This window comes from Megalops cyprinoides, chromosome 9 (genome assembly GCF_013368585.1).
Source record: "Megalops cyprinoides isolate fMegCyp1 chromosome 9, fMegCyp1.pri, whole genome shotgun sequence".
Taxonomy (NCBI): domain Eukaryota; kingdom Metazoa; phylum Chordata; class Actinopteri; order Elopiformes; family Megalopidae; genus Megalops; species Megalops cyprinoides.
Window position 1 is genome coordinate 25,103,219 of NC_050591.1, and position 26,227 is coordinate 25,129,445.

The 26,227-nt window shown below is 49.0% G+C and overlaps 1 protein-coding gene across 3 annotated transcripts in view; it reads right to left on the reverse strand.

Moving 5' to 3' along the window:
- Positions 1 to 26,227, reverse strand: part of LOC118783237 (protein CASP-like) — a 148,624-nt gene that overhangs the window by 92,005 nt on the left and 30,392 nt on the right. For all 3 annotated transcript variants that reach the window (XM_036536998.1, XM_036536999.1, XM_036536997.1), the window contains exon 2: positions 17,134 to 17,244. In XM_036536998.1, the coding sequence (XP_036392891.1) occupies positions 17,134 to 17,244 (111 nt within the window). The remainder of the gene's footprint in view (positions 1 to 17,133; positions 17,245 to 26,227) is intronic.

Genomic DNA, 26,227 nt, shown 5'->3' on the forward strand with positions numbered 1-26,227 from the left:
TCTCTCTCTCTCTCTCTCTCTCTCTCTCTCTCCCTCTCTCTCTCCCTCTCCCCCTCTCTCCCCCTCCCCCTCTCTCTCCCTCCCCCTCTCTCTCCCTCTCCCTCTCCCCCTCTCCCTCTCTCCCTCTCTCCCTCTCTCTCATCACCTGAAATGACTCTGTGACTGACATGCAGCATGGCAGAGCCCATGTTCTTCAGAGAGTACAATTCTACCACGCACTCATGTCACTTACATCCCTACATGTTTGTGTGTGGTGAGGCTACTATGTTCAGAACAGTAACGAATAATTCTCAGTCCTCCTTCTTAGCATTAAAAGCAAAGAGCTGGGGGACGCATCAATGCCTCAAAGACAACAGAACAGATGACTGAAGGAATAAGAGTTTTTGTAGGCTATTTATTTTCACATTAATAAATATTAGTAAAATCCATATGCTGAAAAATTGATTGTGTATGTCCAGCTATCATTGTTTTCATGACTGAGAGCACAAATATTTGCTGGCTAAAAAAATGCACAGTAATGCAATTTAGCAAAATTAAAATTCCATAAATATACTGTGCTTTAGAGTTTGCCTCTGCATCACCCGGATCGTCCACTGAGAAATGGATTCATTCAATCCACTGAGTCCTCCCTGCTCTCAGAATAATGCTAGAAGAAAACTGGGGGGTGAGGAGAGGGAGACTGCCTGACTACGCCAGCGTACTACATCTAAGTTTCTGTCAATGAGAATTAAAGCCTGACAAAACGGACAGTGGGGTGGGGGGGTGGCTGTAGGGTCGAATGGTGTGGTAGGCGCTGAGGCCAGAGGGGGGAGGCACGGGGCAGCCTCCCCCTCGTCTGCCCTGCCCCAGACGCTTGTCTGGGAATGAGGTCACGACACTCCCATTGTAACACACAAAGGAGCCCAGTGCCAGGCCGGCGAGTCTGTCGAAGTCCCCGCCACACAATGAGATCAGCCCCTGGGACCAGAGGCCACCTGCAGTCCGCTCACACCCCAGCAACGGCATTGATTACCCACACAGAGATCCCCTGCCTTCCTGTGTGAAACGCAGAAGGTCTCAAAACACGGCCGCTGCCTCCGCGGCTGGCCAGCCCGTTCGCACCTCCGCCTGCCGTTCGGACGGTTTCACAGCGCCCCCTCCGAAGAAGTAATTGGCTCACTTTGGAGCTTTCCGCGCCCGAAAGCGTAACTTTAACAAATCGTGACAGAAAGGTACTCTTCGTGCTCCCAACGTGCATAATGAAAGCCCGGTGACTGCTTTTCTCACCTCGCAGGGCTTATTCAACCCGACCGCCTCGGCTGCCTGAGACCCAGCACAATCGCCGGGAATGTGAGATGACCGGGCCCCTGTCACTCACAGTGAGACACGACGCGCTGATTGGTCAAGACGCAGACCGAGAGGAGATGAGATGTAGAGCGTGGGACTGAGGGCTGACGTTCAGGCCCGCAGGCCTACATTGCAATTCAGACATAAAGGCATTCTCCTTGAAAAAGGCCAGAGTGCTCAAATCTTGTTTATATGGGAGCTAAATAAACACTCAGCAGGTAAATGTGCGAGTAATTTTAAAAGCAGGACTGCGATTCAGTTTTAAAAGAGTAATAATGGATTGTGACAAAAAGGGGCGCAGCAGGGGCAAGAAATAAAGGAATTCTGCGAGCTGAAAGGCCTTTGTAGTGTAGACTGACAGAAAACTGAAAACGAATAACATCTTGAGGAACAAGACGACAGGCAGCAGGGTTCAAAGCCGAGTAACAAAACAAGGGCAGAGAAACGCAGGAAAAGCTCCTGTGCTGCAATTAGTTCCGATGAACAGGTCTGCCTGGCAGCCAGCTATTGCAAGGCTATTTATAGAGACTGCTTCAGGACAAGAACCTGGGATGCAGCCATGCAGATCTGAGGGGGGAGGGGAGGGATGGGGGGGGGGGGGGCGCGCTGTCCCGTACCGAGAGGAGCAGGGGGTCCTCTCCAAGGGCACGACTCACGTGACACAGCCCGTACGCTGGCCCCGAGCCTCCCGGCAACCAACGCTTCCTGCTCTCAGACAGCTGCTGGTCCTGCCCAGCACACAAACACACAGAGTGCCTTCACTTCGCGGTCTCCATTAACTGACGGGTTTGTAGCTCGGACTCTCTCTGCTCACGGCGCTGCCTCCAGTCCGGGTTTCATATGTTTATTCAGCCACGGCTGAAACCGGGGAGGAGAAACTGAGTTCTGACTGTCCTTCCAGACCTTAGAGGGGGACAAACAAGGGGTCTTTTCAAGCGGCGGCTTTTTTGTCATTTGTTTTGCTTTACATCAGACCCTCTTCAGGGCTGCAAACCCCCTCGCCGCCCCTCACGAAACCTTGAAACTCAATGCTTAATTTTGTGGGACTGTTATTCCTCCCTGTAACTCCCTCAGAAGGCGGCAGCCATTACGTGATCTCAGACACCAAAATTAACTCCCATCTAAACAAGACATAATTCTTAAAGCGCTGGGAGGGCTCTCTTCTGTGCTGGAGTGCGGCTCGCGAAACGGATAAAAAAAACGGGACAAGGCGGGACGCCCACTCCAACCTGAGACGCAGACGGTGACAGCGGGAACGAGGAGGAGGAGGAGGAGAGCACGGCGGGCGAGAGCAGACAAAGGCACGGGAGAGTGACAGCGTCAGGGGAGCCGAGGAGCTGGCAGCCGCCGAGGCTTACAGCCTTGGGTGGGTGGGGGGGTTGAAAGGCCAAATTTGTAATTCTCAGAGCGAATGTTTTAAAGCACACACCGGGGGAGCCGTGTCAAAGCGTGCCGTGTAACAAACACTGCCTGCTCCTGAAATATTTACAGTACTACAGGGCGGCAGGACACACACAGACACACACACACACGCAGACAGGACAGTGTGCATGCACACGGGCGCGCGGACGACCCCCCCCCCCCACTACAGCCAGCAAACCAATGGGCATCAGCCGGGAGGCAGGGCCTCACAAGAGCAGATGAGCAATTTCCGGTGGAGATGCCAGGAAGGGTCTTTGAAGAGAGGCCATTTTAGAGAGCAGCAGTGAAGAGGGAGGAAGAGGGGGAGAGGGGGAGGTGGGGGATAGTTCTGAAACAACAATGTGCGTGTGTGTGTGTGTGTGTGTGTGTGTCTGTGCGTGTGTGCATGAGTGCGCACTCGTGAGGAGAACACAGCTTACAGCTCATCGTCTTTTGATGTTCTTCTGGGGCTGTGTTTTTTTTTATTCCTAACTAAGAAAGCAAGAGGCTATGAAGCGCAGCCTCCTGTGTTCATGAAACGCATGATCAGCTAAAAAGAAGAGAAAATATACTTTCACAAAGAACCCCCCCCCCCCACACACACACACGCACTCCCCAACCCCCCCCCCCCCCCCCCCCGGCCAATTATGTCACAGAACACGTCCACTGCACACAGTAACGTAATGGCCGCCCAATATCAGATGTCCTCATTTGTCACTGACGTTCCCCCCGGGCGACTGCAGGGGCCCCGTCGCTGTGGATACCGAGAGAAAAGGAACATAAAGCGGACAGAGAGGCGCTTTTCACTGGATAACCCCCTGCCCGCCCTCCCCAAAAGCACTCCGGAGAGAGCGCTCTCCCATGCGAGCACGCGGCCCAATGCAAGCACGCGGGCCTTCTGCTGACTGCAACGCTTCCCCCGGCCGCCGCTGAAGGTGCAATCAGCCCGCCATACACGCAGCCATGTGTTACTGCTGAAAAAAAAAACATCTGTTTCTCAGTACCTCTTATTCTCAGAGGGGGAATTACAGCCAACGGTCAACATAAAACATCAATTTAAACCATCGGCTTTTCATAATTTCAAGCGCGTATTGAAAAGCGGGGCAGCTGCGGAGCCGCTGACAGTCTGCTGGCCCGCGAGGCTGCAGGCTGGAAATACAGGGGAGGTAAGCAAATAAAGCTCTCCGTCTGCGTAATGTTTAACGGACAACAGCGGCCCTTCAACAGTCCCACCGCAAGCTTCCATTTTTACAGTCCTTTTCAAATAAGACTTATTGGAATCAGAGCGGCATATACGGGACCAAATATTTAAAATCCGTTTCCGCCTATATTTTTCTTGGCAGCCGAAAGCGATTACAACAGGTGCCGTGTCCGGACGCGGGGCATTAACAAAGAAACGGCCAGACTTTTCTCTGCACCGCAAACCTGCCTCTCGGTAAAAATACACTCAAGTCAGCTTAATCATTTCAGGCTTCATAACTGACAAGTGGGAATTTCTCTAAATGGTTAGCAGTGTGAGCCTGGATTTCTCTGGTGTCATTTCAAGACACCATTATACCGTTAAAATGATTTTTTTCAATATGAAACCTTCAATAAATCTATTTTAAGTAACCTATGAATGTTATTGGGGTGAAAGTATCTCTGAATTTATTTTAAATGAGCCTTCAAAAGTAACCCTGAACAACCAAAGATACAAACTTTTTGTTTCCAAGGTTAAATTTATGTGCTTTTGAGGTCAGGAAGGACGCCAGCGGAAACTGGCCTTATTCTTGGCACTACAACCTGACCTTGTATCTTTCTTTAGAAAAAGCGCAGAGGCCAAAACCTGACATGCAGGTTTACCAGTAACCTGAGAGCGCTTCACCTCGAAACGAACAAACGAGCAAGCGGGTGGAATTAACATCTTTGTTTGCGCTTTGTGGAGTTTTGTATACAACAGCGGAAGGAGAGGTGTGAAAGCTGACATGCCCCCAAAGACATCCTAGTACTCACAAAAACAACAAGGTCATCTCACGGCATCTCGCACACTCTCCAACTCCCCACCTCCATCCCCCTTCATCTGTCTGTCTCTCTCTCTCTCTCTCACACACACACACACACACACACACACACACACACACACACACACACATACGCAGGAAACCTAATAAGCAGGGTGATTTCAGTGACTGTAGGCAGGCAGAGAATGGAGCTGGACAGAGCCCCGGACTCCATTAGGAGGTCACTCTGCCCCGCTGTAATTTGGAGAACAAACACAGAGTAAACACATTAACGTCACTCTTCGCGTCCACGGATGGCTGCATTCACAGACAGTGACTCATCACTGTAATGAGAAGCTGAGGAGAAAGGGACTGAGGGATCGCGGCGCGTACACACACACACACACACACACTCTGTCTCCTTCGCTAATCCCTCTCTCACACTCTCACCCATTTGCCAGCGCTCTCTCTTCCTGACACTTCATGTCTCTCAAATCTCACACACACATCTATATCTGCCTCACAGATACCCACATTCAGTTTCTCCTTTGTGAACATTTACACACAGCAGCTGTATGGAAGAACAATATTAATCATACAGTATTTTGAAACATGCCTCCTGAGTTTAGAACCCTGAAATGGCTGAAAAAACAATAAAATCCATTCACCCATTCAATGACAAATATGGAAATATGGCTGTTCTTTGTGAAATCAAAACACCAGCTGACAGGTCTTCCAATTTAGACAGAGCTGTTTCTTTTGTCATGGCCGTTTGCATTTGAAATACTTTCTGAAGTACGGCTAACTGAATTTATCTTTTAGCACTATGGGCCCCTGCAAACTGCAGTTGAGCCATTTAACTGTTTATGTTGGACTGTTTTGTTTAGAACGTTCACACAATTTCTCGAAAGTATAAGAATATATCTTGCATTAAAACATTATTTTCCTAAATTTTGTAATATGAACCTGAAAGAAAGAGTCTACACAGCAAATCTGAGAGCAGAGATTTTAATGGTTTCAGAGGTACAGTCAATGACCTGAGAAAGAGGACCTCCTTTCCCTTGCTTACTGAAGTTACTTAGTTTTGCTGAAAGTAATTGCTGAAACTGTTGAAACAATACACCTTCACAGGGTGCAGTTTTTCAGAGCAAACAAAACCCCCGCAATCTTCTGTATAAACAGCCCATTGCTGATGAATCATCATTGCATCAGTCTACGGAAAATCCACATTCAGCCTGGCCACCGATAAAAACAATGTTATCATTCATAATAATGGAGTTACTGTACTCACAGAAGAAAATTCCATTACAACCACGTCCAAACAGTAATCACATTGAGTCATGCATTTTTTTAACAATAAAAATAGGGACCTGTTTGCTGCTAATAGCCTGTAGCTGTACCACCTGTGAGGAAGTGGAAGGGTAGGGGACCCAGGAGTGCTGACAGGGGTTGCCCTGGTCAGAGCTTTGAGCCCGCTCAGGCCCACCACCCACTAGCTCTACAGCCGCTATTAGTTAGACCGCAGTGCCGCCAAAGGCAAAGCCTGCATAGACACCACAGCAACTCTGCAATTCAGCTGTGTCTAATTTCAGCTTCAGGTGTGTGTGTGTGTGTGTGTGTGCGCGTCTGTGTGCGCGTGTACATGTGTGCGCATGAGTGATGTAATCTCTGAACTACATGGTCTGGTGCGGTGTCCTGGGTGGGCTGGGTGAGCTGATGGAGCTGTTAAGACTTGAGGGGACTTCAAAAAGAGCAAATAGACAGCCATGTTTAGCTGGAATCGGACATAGCTGTCTGATTCTAGATTTCACCCTTTCGTTTATTTAAAGATTCACACATGTTGTCTATGCCTACACCATGTTACAATGTTACATGCTACTGGTTTCGGATGAGAAAGCCTGAGGTTCTGATATACGGCTACAGAAATCACTAATTACAGTATACTCCGTGATGCCCGCATTCCACTGGGCGGACAAGATTTATATGAGATTATAAAAGTCAGCACTGGGTAAGGCTTTGCAGATCCTGAGAAAACACATTAACCCGCAGGTCAAATACCAGCCAACCAGTCCAGCTTACTGTGAATGAGCTGATTATTAAGCCCTTTCCACAACCCATTCAAAAAATATGACAAATGTGAAATAAAATCAATCAGACCCTTTCTAGTTTAATAATTACTAGACAAAGGTCATAAGACAATAATGATCTATTATCTTCAAGATAAAAGGTAAGGCACATCATATGAAGGGCACATTATTTCATATGAAATGCATACGCTAAATTGAAATCTTGCACATTTGCGCACACAGACATTTGCTTCTATGACTCATCCATCAGGATACATGTGGTTGAGGTCTCTGCAACTCTAGTACCTCAAGACAAGCCCTGTGCAGCGACCTGATGACAGTTTGTGCGGATTTGCACATTTGAAGTCTGACTGGGATGTGACACCCAGTACAGAATGGTGTGTGAGAGCGGCTCAGGGCGATCCTTCTGGCTGTGCCCTCCAGTGTAGGCCGCGGTGATGAAAAGAGCAGAGAGGCCAAGCCCGCTGGCAATGGGTGTAAGCAGATCCTGTGTAAATAGCACACTGCCACACATCCCTGCAGTGGCTATGGGACCATCCTGAGTGTGCTTTCCAGCTCCAAGTGACGATGGATAGCAGCAAGCCTCCAGCTCCCTAAACCTGTCCCCCTCTCCTGAAAACCCACACCCCCCCTCCCCACAGAGAGACTGTGGTCTGAGACTAAAGAGCCTGATCTTCACTGCGCAGGCCTAAAAATGTATGCAGATGCATACAAAGGTTCAAATGGTGAAAGATGGAGTACAACTGCATTCAATGAATGTTCTTCTCTGTTTGAAGATGGCAGGAAGACCAGACACACACTGAGTGACTGAGCCAGTGTTTGCACATACAATACCAGGTTGCAAGGCAGCACTGTGGCTACCGAGGGCTAGCTCACACAAGTCCACCCCGCCTGGCTGACGGGGGGGAGCCGTGACGGATCTGCTGCCGACAGCGCAGACACGGGAAGACGGATGGCCCGGCCCCCTCTGCGTGCTCAGAAGGACGACCCACCGAATTCCAGAGGGACCCCCGAGCCCGGTCCCGCGCCCGGATCAGAGGAAGCGCGTATCCAATTCCACCCAAATCATCAGATGTGGAGCCCGCCTGTGCCGGAGGTCTGCTTCATTTGAGCGCAGTGTTGAAAAGCTCAGGGTTGCCTGTTGTTTGGTGAGACCAGGTCGGAGTAAAATGGCTGCCGTTGCTTTTCTCTCATTTGTGTAAAGGGTAAAGTCTTAGAACTATACTAATGTATGCCACAACACAAGCGGCTGTTTCGCCCAAGGAAGTCAATGTGCTTTACGGCTCCACCTGCATTATGACATGTAAAGAAAGAATCTGTAGACTTGTAATCAAGAAAAAGAAAAAATCCTTCCATTAAAGGGGTGCTGGGGGAGGGGCTGGCCCCTTTTAAGTTATTTTCAATGTTTTTTCTCCATTCTGGCATGAGAGAATACCTGCTCCCTATCCAATTACATGTCTGCTGCTGTTTGACACAGTCACAATTTGTTAGTCAAAAAGCAGAATAGACTTTTCCGAGTAAACAAACATCATTCAACAGCAAATGCCAAGCATCAATACATATGGTTCAATACCATTGGGTTCCTGCCTCTATACAGATGAAAGGAAAGCATTAAGGGACTCAAAAACATTGCAAAAACATCTGCAAAAATACCATGACTAACGGTTAACAGGACTAAATAGACGGTGACCATAAAAATGCAAAACTGAAGGTTCTGCTGACCTTTGAAATCAAAAAATGCCAACTGAGGTCACGGAACCTGCCTCGTCTTACCGAAATAAATGCCATTTTATCATTGGTTGTGAAAAGGCGGTGAAAGCAGAACATTCATTAAAATGAATAAAAGCTTAATTCATATTCATTAAATAGCTGTGCCCAGTCCTTTTGAACCTGAATGTTTACCTTCCATTTTCCATGGCAAAATTGGCACATGAATAAGCCAGCCTTGATTGACCACAGACTTTAACTGGGAGAAGGGAACAGTTTATAGATGGGCACAACACAACTTTTCAATACTGTAGAGTATTGAGGGACTGCATGGTTTCTACTGCACTCCTGTTTGAAGCTGCTAATAAGGAGCCAAAGCAGGATAGCTTGTGGTTAGGGAACGGAGCTACAGGTTGAAATCATGGAGGCCCACTGCTGTAGTAGCCTTTACTAAAATGCATAAAATGCAAACTGTGTAAGATGCCCTGGATATGGTATATATGATATAGGCATGTGCCTAACAAATAAATGATAAAAGAAACTTCCCCTGAGAAACAGTGTTCATTTTTACCCCTGGAAGATAATGAGAACATAAAACTCACAGGAGGAAGAGTGTGGTGTGACATCAGACATGCATGAGGTCCGGTTCTTCTTTACATTGTGTAAGTGTAGAGCATAGTGTGAGAGTGTATCACACTACTTCCTCTTCTGGTCCGACAAATAAGCTACTGTTAATGCGCAACCAACAGATGTATGATGGTAGAGAGTTCCAGCACTGGCGATGGAGTCTGGTGATGTGCTACTTCACATCCAGCAAAAAAGCGGCCAATGCATGCAAAGACATTTTGGGAGATGTCAAAATCAGGATACAGCCCATGAGATACTGTACACATAGAGAGCACCGCAACGGCCCGTTTAATTAAGGGCCACTGATGCCTGAGGAGCAGGCCGTTGCGAGGACGGCCTTCCTCGCCCCCGACGGCATTCCACACTGAGGCAGCCCAGACAGGCTTTTCCGCAAAGGAGCTAATCACAAAGCCCAGAGGAAGACGTGGCATGCATTCAAGTGCTGTCAGTTACGCTCGACCATCAAACCAGCATTAGCACGCCAGATGGACCAAATCCTTTAGGCAGATATGTACTGCACCAGTGCATTAAACCAGTGAACTTAAAAAACCTTAACATGGAATCATCAGGGTCGTTTCCATGGCTTCCGCAAGCAGGCCTACGATATACCCTTTACAGATGGAAGGTCTTGGGCCCACCACTGATCCTGCTGTAGCTTCCTTCCATCAGTTATGCTTATTCACACAGACACATGGCATATGTGTAATATGAACTATTACACGGAGACTTTGCTCAGATAGCTCTAGTGTTCTGGGAAAAGCTGCAGAATGATCTTCATCTGACACAGACTCTGACATAAAGGTCAGCACCTATGGGGCCTAAAAGCTGTAACGTCTTTTCTATTTCTGTTCTATTTATTTTCATTTACAGTATGGTTGACTTGGGATTTTGCACATCAGATTATGCATAGGACATGGCCTTGCTCTCCCATTGCCATACTGCACTAAGAGGAATCCTTTGTATGCCACAACATGCATGGAACAGACCCACACTCTTTGCAACACATTCACTGATCATCTCCAGAGATTACCATGCAACAGGATGTTCTGATGGTTGATGATCATAAAGGTCATTTCTGTCAGAATGTACACAAGGTCTACAACTGTATCAATCTCTCTTCTTTTCAAATTTTCAATTATAGCAGAACAAGCCAGGTATGAATTTCCCCATTCTGCTGCGTCATGTAGGCTACAACCTCTGAATGCATGGTATGTGACATGCATTTAAATTCTACTCCATGTGAGGAGGTAAAACAAAATAAGGTGACAGTGAACGCGTCCACCTGTTCAGAATGAGCCAGGCTAAAAAGACTTTAACAATAACTACCCCTGTCAGTGAGACATGAGGGCAGGGAGGGGACGAGCAGGGGAAATGTGAGACACCAAACAGACTGGCGTGGGAACGTTCGCTCGAGGCCTGGGTGGGTTATCAGCAAAATCTCCACCTCTTTTCACTTCTCCGAGGAGATCTGCAGTGTGGCGAATTCGGATTCACAGCCGAGCGTGGGAGGCACTTCTTCACAGAAAGAACGGAGGACATTCAACCGAGGTCACCGCGGCGGACCGTTCTCTCTAATGGGCCTGACTGCTTCGCAGCGATGCCGTAACACTTTAACCCACACTTCAGACAGACGAGACGCCGGGAGAACCAACAGCTCTGCACATACACGCCACGACCGAAGGCAGCGATCAGTCTGCCCTGCCTGCAAAAGGAGCAGTGGTGGAGTGGGGAGCTCCTGTTCTGAAACCTATCCCATCAATCCCCTCTTCACAGCTGAGTAACAGACTCCATATGAAAGGCCCCTGGCCAGTGCTTGACATCAGCTATATGCAGATATAGGGCCAATGACATCAGATACAGAGGAAATCACACCTCCCGCTAGCATTACTTGACATTAGATGACACACCCAACCCCCTGCCCCACTCCCTCCCCCGAAACAAAAAAAATACAGTCACACAGGGCCCAGTACGAGCCTATAAGAGTTAAAGTCTCCCTTCTAAATGCTCCCCTCCTTCACGTTCCTTCCAAATTCCTGGGCTGGGGAGATTGCAAGCAATGTCTCTTAAATCAATAGCTTGTTTGAGTGATGTCTCCACACTGGGTTCTCTCAGCGTCTTGCTGGTAAATATCCCGGCGTCGTGTCAAACAGAGTTATAATTAACCATGCGCGACGCCAGTCAGCCTGAGTGGGCACGGTGCCAGAGGATCAGCCCTAATTACTATATTCAGTTTGTCAGGAGCGCTCACTTCATGGCTCGCTCTGATTGGCCCTGGCAGCCAATGGAAACCCTCGGCGTGTAGAGGCTCGTCCTCCGGGCGGCTGGTCCTTCGGTAAGTGCAGTGACGGGCGGCTGCTTGATGTGGCCCTGACACCCGGGTCACTGGCAGAGGAAGACAGGGCTCAGCGAGTCGGCACCAGCCGCCGAGATCACTCCTCAACCCATCCTTTCAAACCAGCGCTCTTCCCGAGAAACACCGGCAGGGAAGACCGCAGATAAAAAAAACCTCTCGTTTTCCGAGACACAACAGAATATTCCATCTCCTAAAGGACGGTTTTAATGAACAGGACTTCTGACAGAATTCTGCCAGTAATCTCCTTGCACATTTCATTAATACAGAAAACAGAAATCATTCTGACAGGTTCTGATGGGTTATAAACGCTCGTGCAAATGGGGTTTGGCTGCCCATGAATATGAATCCGGTTTCTATCAAAGGCCAATTTATGTTGAGTAATAAGGAGTATTTACCATGTGGTAAAGAGCAGCAACAAATATGTCTGCAATGTAGAGCTATCAATGCATCTTACAGATGCTCCACTCAGAATATGTAGCCGCTAAAGACTATTGAGGCACGGGAAGGAACAACTAGGCCCTTATTAAAATGGCTGCGGAAGCAGCTCAGACAGCCACCTGCAAACGAAGCACGGAGGTGTGGAGCTGAGCTCACGTACTGAGGGACAGACATGCTGACAGTGTGTGGGACACGGTCTGCCACTGATGACACTCTTCCCAGCAGCACTTTCACACCTCCCTCCACACCGGAGCACTGAGGTGAAGGGCCTGCAAAGGTGTGGGCCCTGGACACGCTCAGCTACCTCCTTCAGGGCCGCAACAGAAACATCTGTTGAACCAGTGGGAGCTAGACAAATAAAAAAAAGCGCATTTTCTGTTCGTGTGGCATTCCATGGGGGGAGTGGGAAGGTGCAATCAAACTGAGCCGTCATCTGACATTGGGCAATTGATGCGAGAGTGGTCTTGAGTCAGCCTCTCTGTTTTAGGAGCAGTTAAGCAGTCCCTGTCAGCAGGTAACACTATCTTTGGGCAGAGCTGACAGCTGGATCTAGCAGCACTCTCACTCTACATCTGGTTTCTGTACCCACACTTTCCTAAAAGCACTCATTGTAAATTATGGATGTCCAGGGTGAAGAAAAATAGACTTCGATGATGAGTGGACAGGGGTTCAGATGTTGAACTCTGCTTCTTAAATGGGACACCCTGGAGAGGTGCAAGTAAAAGGCATTTACCAGAAAAAAAAACAGAAGAGGAAAAAACGCTTCTTTTTGAAAAGATTTTCCTCTCCTAGGACTGAATTTTTTTTTTGGAATTTGCTGCCATTACACAGAAGAATAATCTCACAGTTTTATTCACTATTAACCCTATTACTCAGAAAGGGGGACACAGGATGAATTTTTAGAGTCAATAAGAAAGTGGGACTGTTAGACATGACCATAGGTCATGACAAGGGTCACGGCTTTGGATGCCATTCCATACCATCCCACTGCAAGCATGACTTTCAGCTGGCCAGCCCATGGTACAGGGGATCAGGGGCAAATCATAAGCCATCAATATTACTTACCAATTTTAACCTCAACAACATTTGTTGTAAAAAGCCGGCTTTTGTAAAAAGCCGGCAAGCTAGACAACAGTGTTATCTAGTACTAGTTGATCAGGAAACAGTTTGTTATCTTAAATTATATGGATAGCTCACAACACAGAAGAGTGATAAAGACCAAATAAAGCCCTTAAACTTCAATAGATGAACTGCAGCTTATTTAGGCAGTTAAATTAGCCAACTGCTCTCTACCTGGTAAGACAGTCATAACCACTTGTTTGGCAGGTCTGACCAAAGGTTGATAGTCTACCCAGATTGACTATGCTAACCAGCTAGCGGTAGTATTTTTTGTGCCTTTCCACAGAAATGTTTAAATGACACATTCCCCCTGCAACATTAACAGGAGCGATAAGGTAAGGTTTACCGAGTACTTTCTAAAATATAAACACCCAACCTCCACCACCATCCTCTCATGTAATCCTATGGACATGAAACAAAGTTATGGCACAGGTAAAATTTCATTAATGTAGGATGATCTTTGTAACCGACTGCCTTAGTTTCACAGCCAATCACGACCCAAGGAAATAACCTTTGGCCTTTGAGAAAAGCCTGCTGTGTGGATTGAGTGGGCGAGTCGCCTGCTGCCTCCGACTGCTCTTGCCTCTGTGTCTCAGTTGTCAGCCAATCTGTTATCAGGCCTGAAGCATGCCAGGTAAGGGAGGCTATCTGTATGCACGGCTATGGAAGTTAATGAACTCTGCTCGAGATCACTGAGTGGGCTACGGCAGATGAAGCTACAACGCTGGCAGGCAACCAGCGAACCGCCATTACGGGCAGTGAAAGGGTGACAATTTGAGTGCCAAGAGGAGACGACAGTTTTAGAGCGACGGGGACGCGGGAACGCTACACTGAGCAGCGTTACTCAGCACCGCGGCGAACTCGGCGGTAATTACGGTACATTTCCAGCTCCAAGCCAGAGAGGATGAAACGCCCCCCTCCCCTCGGCCCGGAAACCCTTGATGTTTTGTACCTTCCACTCCGGGCAGAGGAGTCGAGACTCCCCGAGAACACAGCCTCCCGAGCCAAAGCCCCGGCACGATTAATATAGTAACGGGTTATTAGGCTCAAACATAAATTGCAACCCCGGACATTTTAAAAGGAAAAGACGCCTGATTTATTGGGGAGTCGGAGACAAAGCAGGATTTTATTTTCCATTTATTCATCAACACTTTACAGAGTGGTAACTTGCGAGGAATGTGCAAAGACAAAGAAGGAAAGAACCGGGGTGGGAGGGGGGTAGTGGGAGTAGAAGACAGCAGCAATTTTCCTGTAGACTAGGTGAACAATGGCTGCCACATTCAAAGACTGCACTGGGAGAAAAGGAGCACGGCGTGATTCGACTGGCTACAGGCCAAACACGCCATCATTCTTCTCTACCCCAAAAGTTCACTAGTAAGGCTGAGATGGGATTAAGTTCGCAAACATCAGTAGTTATTACATACTGACACAGTTGACTACGTAAAAAAAAAAAAAAAGACAATATGGTATCTGTCATGATGAAATTCCATCCTTTTAATGCTCAGACTGCGAATAAATGTCTTAATTGCTTCAGAGAGCAGTTGAAACAGGTCCTTCCAGCCTGCTCCCTCTCACAGCTCGTAGCAGGCGGCCACAAGCGGACCTTTAGGTTTTCAGCACTCACCACTCCTCAGTCATTCCCACAGTTCATTGTGAAATTAATTAAAAGCACCTGGCACTGTAACACCCCCAAAAAGGTGGGTCAGAGATGTTCAAAGTGCCTCACTCGCTCTGACAAAGAATAAAACGCTACCACTTTCACAACCTGAAGTGGGGCCTCACTGCCCTCCACTCTGAAGTCGGGCTTTCTGTGGAGCTACAGATCTCCAGTGTGCCCAGAGGGGAGGAAGCCTGAGATCACACAGGCCTTTTTTCTCCTCCGGCTGTATGGCCACACAGACAGGGGAGGCAGGAGAAAGAGCTCTCTGAACGTTACGCACGGGGGGGGGACCGTTCTTCATCTGCACTGGAACACTCCTTATCCAAAAAAAAAAAAAAAGATGATTCCCACTTCCTGCATCGCACCACCCACCTCCCCCACGTTCTCCCCTGCTAGCCATTTGCTTAATCTGACAGCCCTCATTCCTCATTCCAGTCAATTACACAAGCGCATGCTTTTGTGACCTGTATAATCCTGATTAAAATGTATTTGTTGGTGATAAGTACCGCATAGTTTCCCTGCGCTAGCGTTTTCAAAACTTTGCCATTACGCAATACGAGAGGGAAATTAACCTCCGCCATCCCCCCCCCCCCCCCCCCCACCATCAGTACTCCCCTCCCCACCGGCCAACAGGAAGTTATTGTGCCCAACAGCAGCGCAGTCTCCGCCCCTGATCAGGAAGAGAGAGAGGGAAAGAGAGAGGGACCGTGGAGTCAGAAATGAGCCGAGGTGGACTACTGCTGACGCAGCGCATTCGGCCTCCATGCCTGTGGGACCCGGGGGGGGTGGGGGGGTGGGGGGGAGCTTAGACCTGATGTCTCCATCTCTGACCACAAAGATGTCAATGACCTGTCCTGGAGAGCTGTCCCAGTGGGCAGCCTCAGAATGAAAGGGTCCATCAGTGGCTAATCAATACCAATAGCCTCTCTGGTCAAGCCTGCACAAAGGCCCCGCTCTCCAGGGCTAGCCGCCGCTTCATGGCCAGCGCCGCACTGTCACAACGGATTAGCATCTGCCACGGAGAAAAATCACTCATAACGGCATGGCTGCGGACGCATTCACAGGCCGCCCTCTCGCCGGTGAACTTCAGGACACAGCCCTGGCATGCAGTCAGGGAGTCTCTGTCCAAAAGAGACCCCCTCATCATTGGGAAAGTTGCGCTGCAACATGTGCACAACAGCAGAATATATGAATATGTAATATGACTGAATATAGCTCGCAAGCGTGCACAGGAAGGGCCGTGGAAGCAGAAAACACTACCTCCCTGAAAAGTGTTGCAGAGTCAACTTTTTTTTTTAATTTGCTTATCTTAGCAGCTTCTCGAAACAGGTCTGTGTACATACAGCAGAAGCGCTCCAATAAGGAGCCTCTACACATTTTTTAACTTCAAAGAAAGGCTTGATACCCAAGGTGACTCCCTCTTTCCTCTCCCCCCCCCAAAAGGACACAGTGCTTTGGTAACAGACAACAAATAAAAGCAAAGCGTGGGACTGCTGGACATGTCCACACAGCACGATCAAGCCCTCCTTTTAGCTGGGAAACTTACCAAAGGAAATCATACTCTTGTGCAATTTTGATCTGTACATTTCTTTTTTTTTTCCCTCTGCACTGGTGGTTCATTTTTCCCGAGAGTGTACAGAAATGGCCCACTGCGATTCCCTCCACTGCTGCCACAGAATGTAAGGGCCGGATAAAGCACACAGGCTACAGAAGAGAGAGGTGTGGAGATGAGTGATCCCGTCCTGCTGGAGCTCCAGAGACCGCATTCAGCTGCATGCCTCCCATGGCAGTGGGCCATTCCCGCAGGGTATAAAAATACAGTCACTTTCTACCGTAGTCAGTGCTGTGTTCGGATCCATTCCCACTGTCATCCTTCAAAATGTTCACTTCTGTGTAATTGCATTTATTGGTGTGATTTTTGGTCTGTTACTCATATTTCTATCCTACAAAGTAAGGTTTAACCTCTTCCATCACTGCAATTAAAAATTGTTAAGCAATGACTGCCAGTTAATGTTCTTCCTGTCGAATATTTCATATATATAATACATAACCTTTTCAAATGCTGACCATTTTACAGTGGACACATGAATGTGTACCAGAGTTTCACAGAAGAGAGGTCCGTTTCCCATACGTTTAGAACATGAAATCACTTGTAAAATGTTTCACACAAATTACAGGTTTTCCCAAACTCAATACCTTCCGTCAGAGGAAAGTCGTCTTTTTTTTTCCAAAACCTGACACCGGCTAATCAATGCAGCGGGCTTTCCTTCCAAGGTGAATTCAGAGGGAGCCCATTAAGTGCTGTGATGAAACTGTGACAAATCGATTTGCGTGAAGTCGGCCCGGTGGAGGCCGAGCATGGGGGAAGGCACGGCGAGCGAGACGTCCCCCTCCACTCGCAGAATCCCCCCCTCCGGCTCGCAGACGGACACTCACCTCCGGCGTGTTTTTCTTGAACTCGCGGCTCTGGTCGATGAGCTTTTTCCTGGACTGCTCGCTCTCATCCTGCCGGTTGGCCAGTACTGTGGCGGTGGTGTCGAGTTCTCTCTGGGAAGGGAAAACACGGGACAAGCCTGTCATTATGCAGGTCTCCACAGGGGGGTCTTTCATTTGCATCAGCAGACAAACAAACAACACCCCCTTTCCCCCAAAAACCCTCCCTGCATAAGCCCAGTAAGGAGGCACAGGGCACTAAGAGAGGGGCCACCATGGAGCTCTATGGTCCTCTGTTGAAAACAGGAAAAAAAATAATGCTTAACAGTCGCGTCCATATGTCTAATCACCTGCTTACTGAATCCTCTAATATTCAGAAACACATCATTCACAGATGCTCTCAACAGGGAGAGAGGGACACAAGTTGTTCCATACCGCTGTTGAGATTTACGAGCTGAATGGAAACAAAGTCATTAACGTCACGGAAGGGGGAGGAGGTGACACTGATCCATACGGTAAACATGTGAGGAGTGCACTAACTGCAGCGTCCCAATCAGCACCGCGTCTGGGCCACACCGAGGAGGAGATACGCAGGCAAAGTGCCTCTCCTTGCCAGGCTGTGCCAGTTAGAGTTATAACTGTGTGAGCACTGTGCCAAGCCATGCCGGGCTAAAGGAGGGCTAAAGCAGAGCTGTGTGAACAGGCTGTGCTGGGCTAAAGCAGAGCTAAAGCAGAGCTGTGTGAACAGGCCATGCCGGGCTAAAGGAGGGCTAAAGCAGAGCTGTGTGAACAGGCCGTGCCGGGCTAAAGGAGGGCTAAAGCAGAGCTGTGTGAACAGGCCGTGCCGGGCTAAAGGAGGGCTGTGTGAACAGGCCATGCCGGGCTAAAGGAGGGCTAAAGCAGAGCTGTGTGAACAGGCCGTGCCGGGCTAAAGGAGGGCTGTGTGAACAGGCCGTGCCGGGCTAAAGGAGGGCTGTGTGAACAGGCCGTGCCAGGCTAAAGGAGGGCTAAAGCAGAGCTGTGTGAACAGGCCGTGCCGGGCTAAAGCAGAGCTAAAGCAGAGCTGTGTGAACAGGCCGTGCCGGGCTAAAGGAGGGCTGTGTGAACAGGCCGTGCCGGGCTAAAGGAGGGCTGTGTGAACAGGCCGTGCCAGGCTAAAGGAGGGCTAAAGCAGAGCTGTGTGAACAGGCCGTGCCGGGCTAAAGCAGAGCTAAAGCAGAGCTGTGTGAACAGGCCGTGCCGGGCTAAAGGAGGGCTGTGTGAACAGGCCGTGCCGGGCTAAAGGAGGGCTGTGTGAACAGGCCGTGCCAGGCTAAAGCAGAGCTAAAGCACAGCTGTGTGAACAGGCCGTGCCGGGCTAAAGGAGGGCTGTGTGAACAGGCCGTGCCGGGCTAAAGGAGGGCTGTGTGAACAGGCCGTGCCGGGCTAAAGGAGGGCTAAAGCAGAGCTGTGTGAACAGGCCGTGCCAGGCTAAAGGAGGGCTAAAGCAGAGCTGTGTGAACAGGCCGTGCCAGGCTAAAGGAGGGCTAAAGCAGAGCTGTGTGAACAGGCCGTGCCGGGCTAAAGGAGGGCTGTGTGAACAGGCCGTGCTGGGCTAAAGGAGGGCTAAAGCAGAGCTGTGTGAACAGGCCGTGCCGGGCTAAAGGAGGGCTGTGTGAACAGGCCGTGCTGGGCTAAAGGAGGGCTAAAGCAGAGCTGTGTGAACAGGCCATGCCGGGCTAAAGGAGGGCTGTGTGAACAGGCCGTGCCGGGCTAAAGGAGGGCTAAAGCAGAGCTAAAGCAGAGCTGTGTGAGGGGTGCCAGGCTGTGCGGGAGTCACGCTGCTGGGTCCTGCTGCTCACTTGGCTCACCCTGCCGCCTGAAGCGCAGCGCAGCGCCTGACATCTGGGAGCCAGATGAAGGGAACAAATCAAGTTAATTAGGCTGCAACTCTGCTCGCCAGACCGAGGCCCTGAACGACAGCGACTGGGGGCCGGAGCTAACTGCCGAAACGGCTTCCAGCACCCCCCCACACCCCCACACCCCCCACCCCCACCCTGCCTTTTACTGTCCATGCGATCCTCCTATTACTGCCACTTTTTACAGGGCCAAGTCAACTACTAACAAGTATCTCGAATTCAGCGCTCGTAAAGCCTCCCACATGCGTTCCTGGAGCTGGATCGTGTCACAAGGCGAGATTTAACCCTTAACAGCGGCACCTAACAGTCTTAAATGCACACCGTTACAGATGTGGAAGGTGTGACCCAGTGCCAGCTATTCATTACACCTCAGCTCTTAATTGGCAATTGAAACCAATGCACTGTTTGATGAAATATCCTTTCAAATGCTGAGGTGAGGACGCCTACAGTATCCAAACTGGACAGTGGCCTCCCAAGACGAGAACTAAGCACTCTGAACATCAGTAGTGCCAACACTCTATTCCACTCAACAACAAATGTGCCACTACACTTCTTATACCATCTGTACATTGACTATGCCAAATGGTATAGAAAAAATGGAGGAATAAAAATGAGATTCTAGTCAAACAGATGCCTCAGTTATTGGGATCCATAACTTGGAAGCACACAACAAGATATAATGTAATATGAGAACGGCTGATGACTGATCATTATCACCACTGGAAAAGCTAATGCTATAGCAACCCTGTGTTATGAATTTGTGTTACAACAGATGCTCAAAGAATAGAAATACAGTAAAACAAGTAACACCCGGCTGCACTGTTTTCAGCTTCTCCTACACACACACACACACACACACACACACATTATGAGTTTACAAATTCAGCACAGGCACGCCACACTCGTCCCTCAGCTTAACACCCTAGTTCGCACAAAGGGTCAGGTCCTAGGAGCGACAGCAATAGCGCTTTCCAGCACATTTACGAGCTGTGAATGGATATCAAACAGTCTTGAAATGTTCTCTGATTCCTGTTCAAATGTTGGGTTCCACGTGCAGTGAGGGACTGCCGACAACCAATGAGAAAAGTCACCATTCAGTACCGTAATATATCCGCAAGACAACGGTTTTCTGTAAGCCGTCTGATTCTCCTGTGGAACTAAAGCAGAAATCAGTGATAACTGTGGAAGAAGGATAAAATGCAAAAGAAGACAGCGTCCAGATAGAAACACACGCTGGACACATAAGCGGAACGTGAGGCCCTTCTTGCTGTTTATTTTATGTGGGAGAGCATTTATTTGCTCTGTGAAACAGTTTCCACTACAAACAGAAGCATGATAACTGGAAAGACTAGCTAGGTGGCTTGACGCAAACAAATGCTGATTTGGTGCTATATAAATATATGGAACACCAGAGACCAGCGGGGGGCACCTTGTGGCTCTGAAGTCCTGAGGCCAGATCTTGCTGTGGGGTCAAATCCCCAGTTCAGGGGGGTCACTCCCACCCCCACTGCACTATGAGGCTTTGCAGAGACCCCGACCCCACAGTACGTGGAACACCTGGTCAGAAATACAGAGTCAAAGGCAACAACGCAGTGATAATGCGCCTAAAAGACTAATGAGTAGAACTGCTGATCCTGTGTGCGTGAGTGCGTGAGTGTGTGAGTGCATAAGCATGCGCGTGTGCGAGTGTGTGCGAGTGCGTGAGACCGAAAGCTTGCCTGACCACCTGCTGTGTTATGACTGTAAGTGGGAGGGTGGGGGGGGGGGGAATGGGGGCACGAAAGGAGTGATGTAGAAAGGGACAGAGAAAGCACGAAAGCAGAGGTGCACAGGGTGGAGACAGGGGCTCATCGCACACATGAGCTCCACCGCAGCGCTGTGGATGGCTGACAGCATGTTAGCAGCTTCCTAGCCCCTCCTTCCTAAGGCTGGGAGAAACATGCCTTTCTCCAACAGCAAGCCCCGGCTAAATTAACACTCATGATGCTGATTAGCGGATCCGGCGTTTACACCCTTTCCCAAAATCAAATTTACATCATTAGCCAATTAGACATGAGGAGGGTCCTACACCCTAATTCAGAGTGACTCTGGGACACTTCGGGGACAATATGTCACCAGTATAGAGCTCCTGCCCTCCCTGAACATCTTAAGCCTGTGTAATGCTGCAAAACCCAAAGCACAAAAAATATACAGTATATGTACATATATATTTGACATATTTTGCATACTTTACAAATATATATATATATATATACATGGGTGTGGGCAGAGCCCTACATTCACATTATATTGACCCTTTCAATGAAGGCATACTGGTGGCACATCAAACCAACAATTACTCTAGACTTAGTATAGGCTGCAGTAGGTTTCAGACCTGTTTAGCGACTGACATTTTGTTCCTAAGAAGCAGGAAATACATTGATGGAAAATTAAACACTAACTTCATGTCCCCATGCAAATTGAGTTGCCAGGTCACAGTTCATGCTGTGTTCCTGTGAGGACCAGGTACTTAAGTGTTCCAGACCCCTGACCACAGCTCTCTGGCCATGCATACACACGCACACACACGCACACGCGCGCACGCACACACACACACACACACACACACACACACACACACACACACACACACACACACACACACACACACACAGAGAGCCCTCCCCTCCCTGCAGCCTTGCCTGTGCGCTCTGAGTCTCGGAGTCTTGCCAGGAGTGTCGTTTGCATAAAAGACAAAATTGTACTCCATAATGGCTTTATAATTTTCCTAATGGAAGAATTTCGCTGGCTAAGGCAGTGGCGCTTGTCTTAGTTAATTTGTTCGGTAGTAAACGCTGATGGAACAGATTACAGCGCTCCCTCGAGAGCCTCTGCCAGATGCTATCAGCTGCATATGCGGCGGGAAATATCGTAGGGCCTTTCCTATAGGGCGCGCTGGCGAAAGCCGAGCGCATCAGCGTTTTATTGGAATTAACAGTGGCGTAATGAAGAGCCGCGCGGCCCACGCTCCTGCACTGGCCCCCTCCCCCTCCCCTCTCCAGCCCCCCCAGACAATCTGGATCACTTTCCAAATTCAATTTCAGACTCATTAGGAGCACAGAAAGAGGGGGGCAAGGGTACGACTGTTTGGCTGTGAAAGTGAGCCAGGCACGCTGCTCTCTCTCCCCCTCTCTCTCCGTCTCCGGCCCGCTCTGCCAGGGATGACACTCCTATGGACGGCGCTGGCAATGCTGAGTCACACAGCAATGAGGAAGGGGGACCAGGAACACCTCTGGAAAACGCTTACTCACTGTAATCGCTAATGGAATTCCTGATGCTTCCCGAGACAGTGGGTGATCCATCAACATACAGCTGCACCTTTTAAATGTGCACAGTTCAACAGTGACGCACCAGCATTGTCTGTCTGTTAAGTTTAGTCTGCGTTAATGCACACGCAGCATTGGTTATTGTTACTGGCTGACCTTTACCAGGGTAGAAATACTTGGTCGTCATACTTGGGTGTGTTTTGCAATTGACTGTATTAATAAGTGATTCAGTAGGCCTATTCCTGACATCAGTGCAAATACTGCACAGTCTAGTCTTATATTTGGGAACATGTCAACTACAACTAAGCATGTACTTCAAACGCTGTATAACTTATAAATACTACTTTAAAATTGTTAAAAGCAAAACATCTCCCAATGACCGCTTAAACAACTAGGCTTATATCAGCTTCACCACTCGAATACTCAGACGTTCAAAACCACAGGAAAGCATTGTGATCTGCAGTCGCTCCCTCTGCTGTGAGTAAACGACTACACAGGCCAAACTGCAGCACTAAGCAAAAATCAAAATGCAGGGCTCGCCGAAGTGTAAATAATTTCATCCATTACACTGGTCTGCTTCTATTACGGCTCAAATCTGCATTTTAGAAAACATATTCTGCAGCAAATCGGCATTATCCGAGTTGTCGGACACATCTGAGGTTGCGAGTTCTGCTCGTACGCAAGGCGTTACTCGCAAGGCCGCTCGGACGAGGGCGCGACCCGGCATCTTAACACAAAGCTGCGATAGTCTGAGGAGGAATTTCAGCCCAGAACTCCCCAGCTCAGCACAGCCATTTAAACGGGAGGGAAATACCGCATTAGGCCCAGGGCACAACACCAAAGCCCTGGGAGACGTCTACCTCTGGGTGCCACGTCAAAGCCACGTTATTCAAACAGCAAACACAACCGCCTGTACTTGGTGCGCCCTACAACAGCTGCTGTTTACATTAAGTAGGTCATTTTTTTTTTGCTTGTGAACACAGGGAGGAAACAATTTTTTATCAATGTCATTTCAGGTTTAACGCACACGCCACCCTGTAAACAAGCCTGCTGTACTAGGGACTGGTATCTTAACGTAACGATGCTCATATCTGCTGCGGCCAGACTTCTGCATTTCTTAATGCTTTGCTGTTGTTTATTCACGATCAGACGCGGGGAACAATAGCAGGCTGATAAACGCTACACAAAGCGGCAACTGTTCCGCTAACTTAACCTTGTCGTTGCGTCACGTAGAGAAATTGAACCTTGGCTTCAATCTCGGGCTGCGAACGCTCCATCACAGGGGGTTAAAGTGGCAATAATCAGCTGTAAGTACATGGAAGGATTGTGTTGGCTCTAATTGTTCCTGCCGTGTGCTGTGAAGCAGCGCTGTATGAATGACACACTTGTGAATGGTGTCTATGAATCACGCAGCACAGAGAGGGAACGGAGCCTCCTTCTGCTGAACACACACACACACACACACACACACACACACGCGCGCGCGCGCAGGCACACACACACGCGCAGGCACACACACACGCGCAGGCACACACACACAAGCAGGGACACACACACAAGCAGGGACACACACACAAGCAGGCACACACACACACACACACACACACACACACGCATACACACACGCATACACACACGCATACACACACACAAGCAGGCACACACACACACAGACATGTATACACACACAAGCACACACATTCACACACAGACGCTCCGGACAACAGTAGTGATGTTTCTAGAGTTGTGACAGCGTTGGAAAAGCCCAGCGTTTTGGCCTAACGAGAGCGTGAGCAGCAGTGTAGGATCATTCGGCCATCCTTAAGCACAGTCCTTCACTCTGACGCCTTATCATGCCATCAGTTCTCAGTCACACCAGCCACAGAGGCCACGGCACTTTCAGCCAAGCCCACAGCTGAGAGAGCGTGCAGAGAGAACGGGCTGGCCGCACAGGAAACAGGAAGAGTGCAGCGCCCCACGTTCACAGGCAATCAAAGGGGAAAGCACTGCCTTATGGGCAGTTATTGGGAGCGGGTTCTATTCACCTCCGTCATCAAACTGCAATTTCGCACCAAGCTTCTAATGAATGTAGCCTGAGATTTGATATGGGACGTGGAAGGCAAAACTTATTAATTAATCATAATTACATAAGCTACACATGCTGCATTATGATGCACTGGGAAGCTAATTATCACTGTGGCTCATTATAGCTGATGAGTGAAAATAGGCATTCTGTCTGTACATTCAGCATACTTGTCATTTAATTAAACTGACAATATGGGGTTTTATCAGCTCCTTCAGAGACGGAGCAATTTCAGGATCAAGTACTCCCTTTAGAGTTTGGTACAATAAATATAATTTATTTATGGAAATCGCAAAAACGGAGCAAAAATCCCATAAGGGTGACATGCAGGTAGGTGGGAGGAACAGCTAAATCAACTGGAGCGCCGAGAGGCCAGCATGCAGCATCATCATGGTGGCAGAACCGCACAGACACGCGGGCCGCTGCTCTGTCACAGTGTGAGGACTGGCTCCAGTCTCGGGACACCCGTGCAACAGGTCCCCGCTGTCTGCCACAGCCCAAAAGCACTGCAACTCCACCGGGCCCTCTTAAACTCACTGATCTACCTGCCCCTAAACTACACACCTACAGCACAATCTTCATCCTGACTACGTGGGCGTACAATTAACCCTTTTAAAAGACAGTAACTGCCACTCAACCAAACAAAGCATCCACTGTGAGAACTGAAGCTCCTCCCTGAACCCGAGCTCGGGGCTGCTGAATGGCCTGTGCCTTGCGCGGTGCGGGATTTTCCCTCACTGAAGCTGGCAAAGGCAGCGCAAACAGGCTGCTGCTGCACCAGCTTCCTGTTTAACTGCGGTTCCAAATTCCAATTCAGCGAGGTACCATCTTTCAGACGGCAACCAACGGCAACAAATCAGCCGACTACATCCCACGGCTGCATCCACAGCAATCCCTCCATGGAATCGGATGATGCACGACTTGACACCCTCAGCACAGCCTCCTTGATAAAGAATATTCTATGAGGAGCGTTCCTTGGCTTGTCCCACTGATGGAAAAACATCAATTTCCCATTTGAAGGACTGTATTCCTGGACACAGCTTCTCCCGCTCAGACCCCAGCGCATGCCAGGCCTCTCAGCTCCGACGCCATCGCAATCAGCGATGATGGAGACCAGCTGCACAGCGTACCACACCATCCCACCTACCCCCAAACCCCCCCGCCCACCCCCCGAAACGCGGACCCCACGCAAATCGCAAACTCCCATTCCTCGTTTCTTTTTTGCTGATGGGCCGTCTGCATTGTGTATTTCCTTTCATTATGTCAGAATCAGGCAGGGCTTGTTTACGTGCGAGCGCTCGGCGCTCGCTACAATCAGTCTAATGGCGAGCTTTACGGGCTGCTCTCGTGAAGGACCCGGTGATTAGGGAGGATAGAAGAGCGGAGTCTCTTTAGAACGGGGGCTTTATTAGTGTGAATTATACAGTCCTTTCATATCGCCTCTGCTCCGGCCCAAACCTGCAGCGATCAATCCACAGGGGGGCCGCGGTATCAAAAGCGTTTCAGCAGTAATGACTCGGGACAGACTCACCAATTTTCCCTGATAAGATCTGCCAACCTTTTGATTTCAGTGTTATTATGCCACATGAACAGAGGCTGTTAAACCTTTACGACAGCGTGTAAGACTCCACAAGCTACGAGCTGCTCCAAAAAGACAACTCGCGGGCAGAGGGACTCGATTTTCCACTAGCTTTAAAGACGCAAACGCCTGAACGATGCTGCAGCATAAATTCAGAGAGTAGAAAACAGCAGTCCCCTTAAATGATCACGTTCATCTCAGATGTCTAACAGCCCTTCAAAACATATTCAAT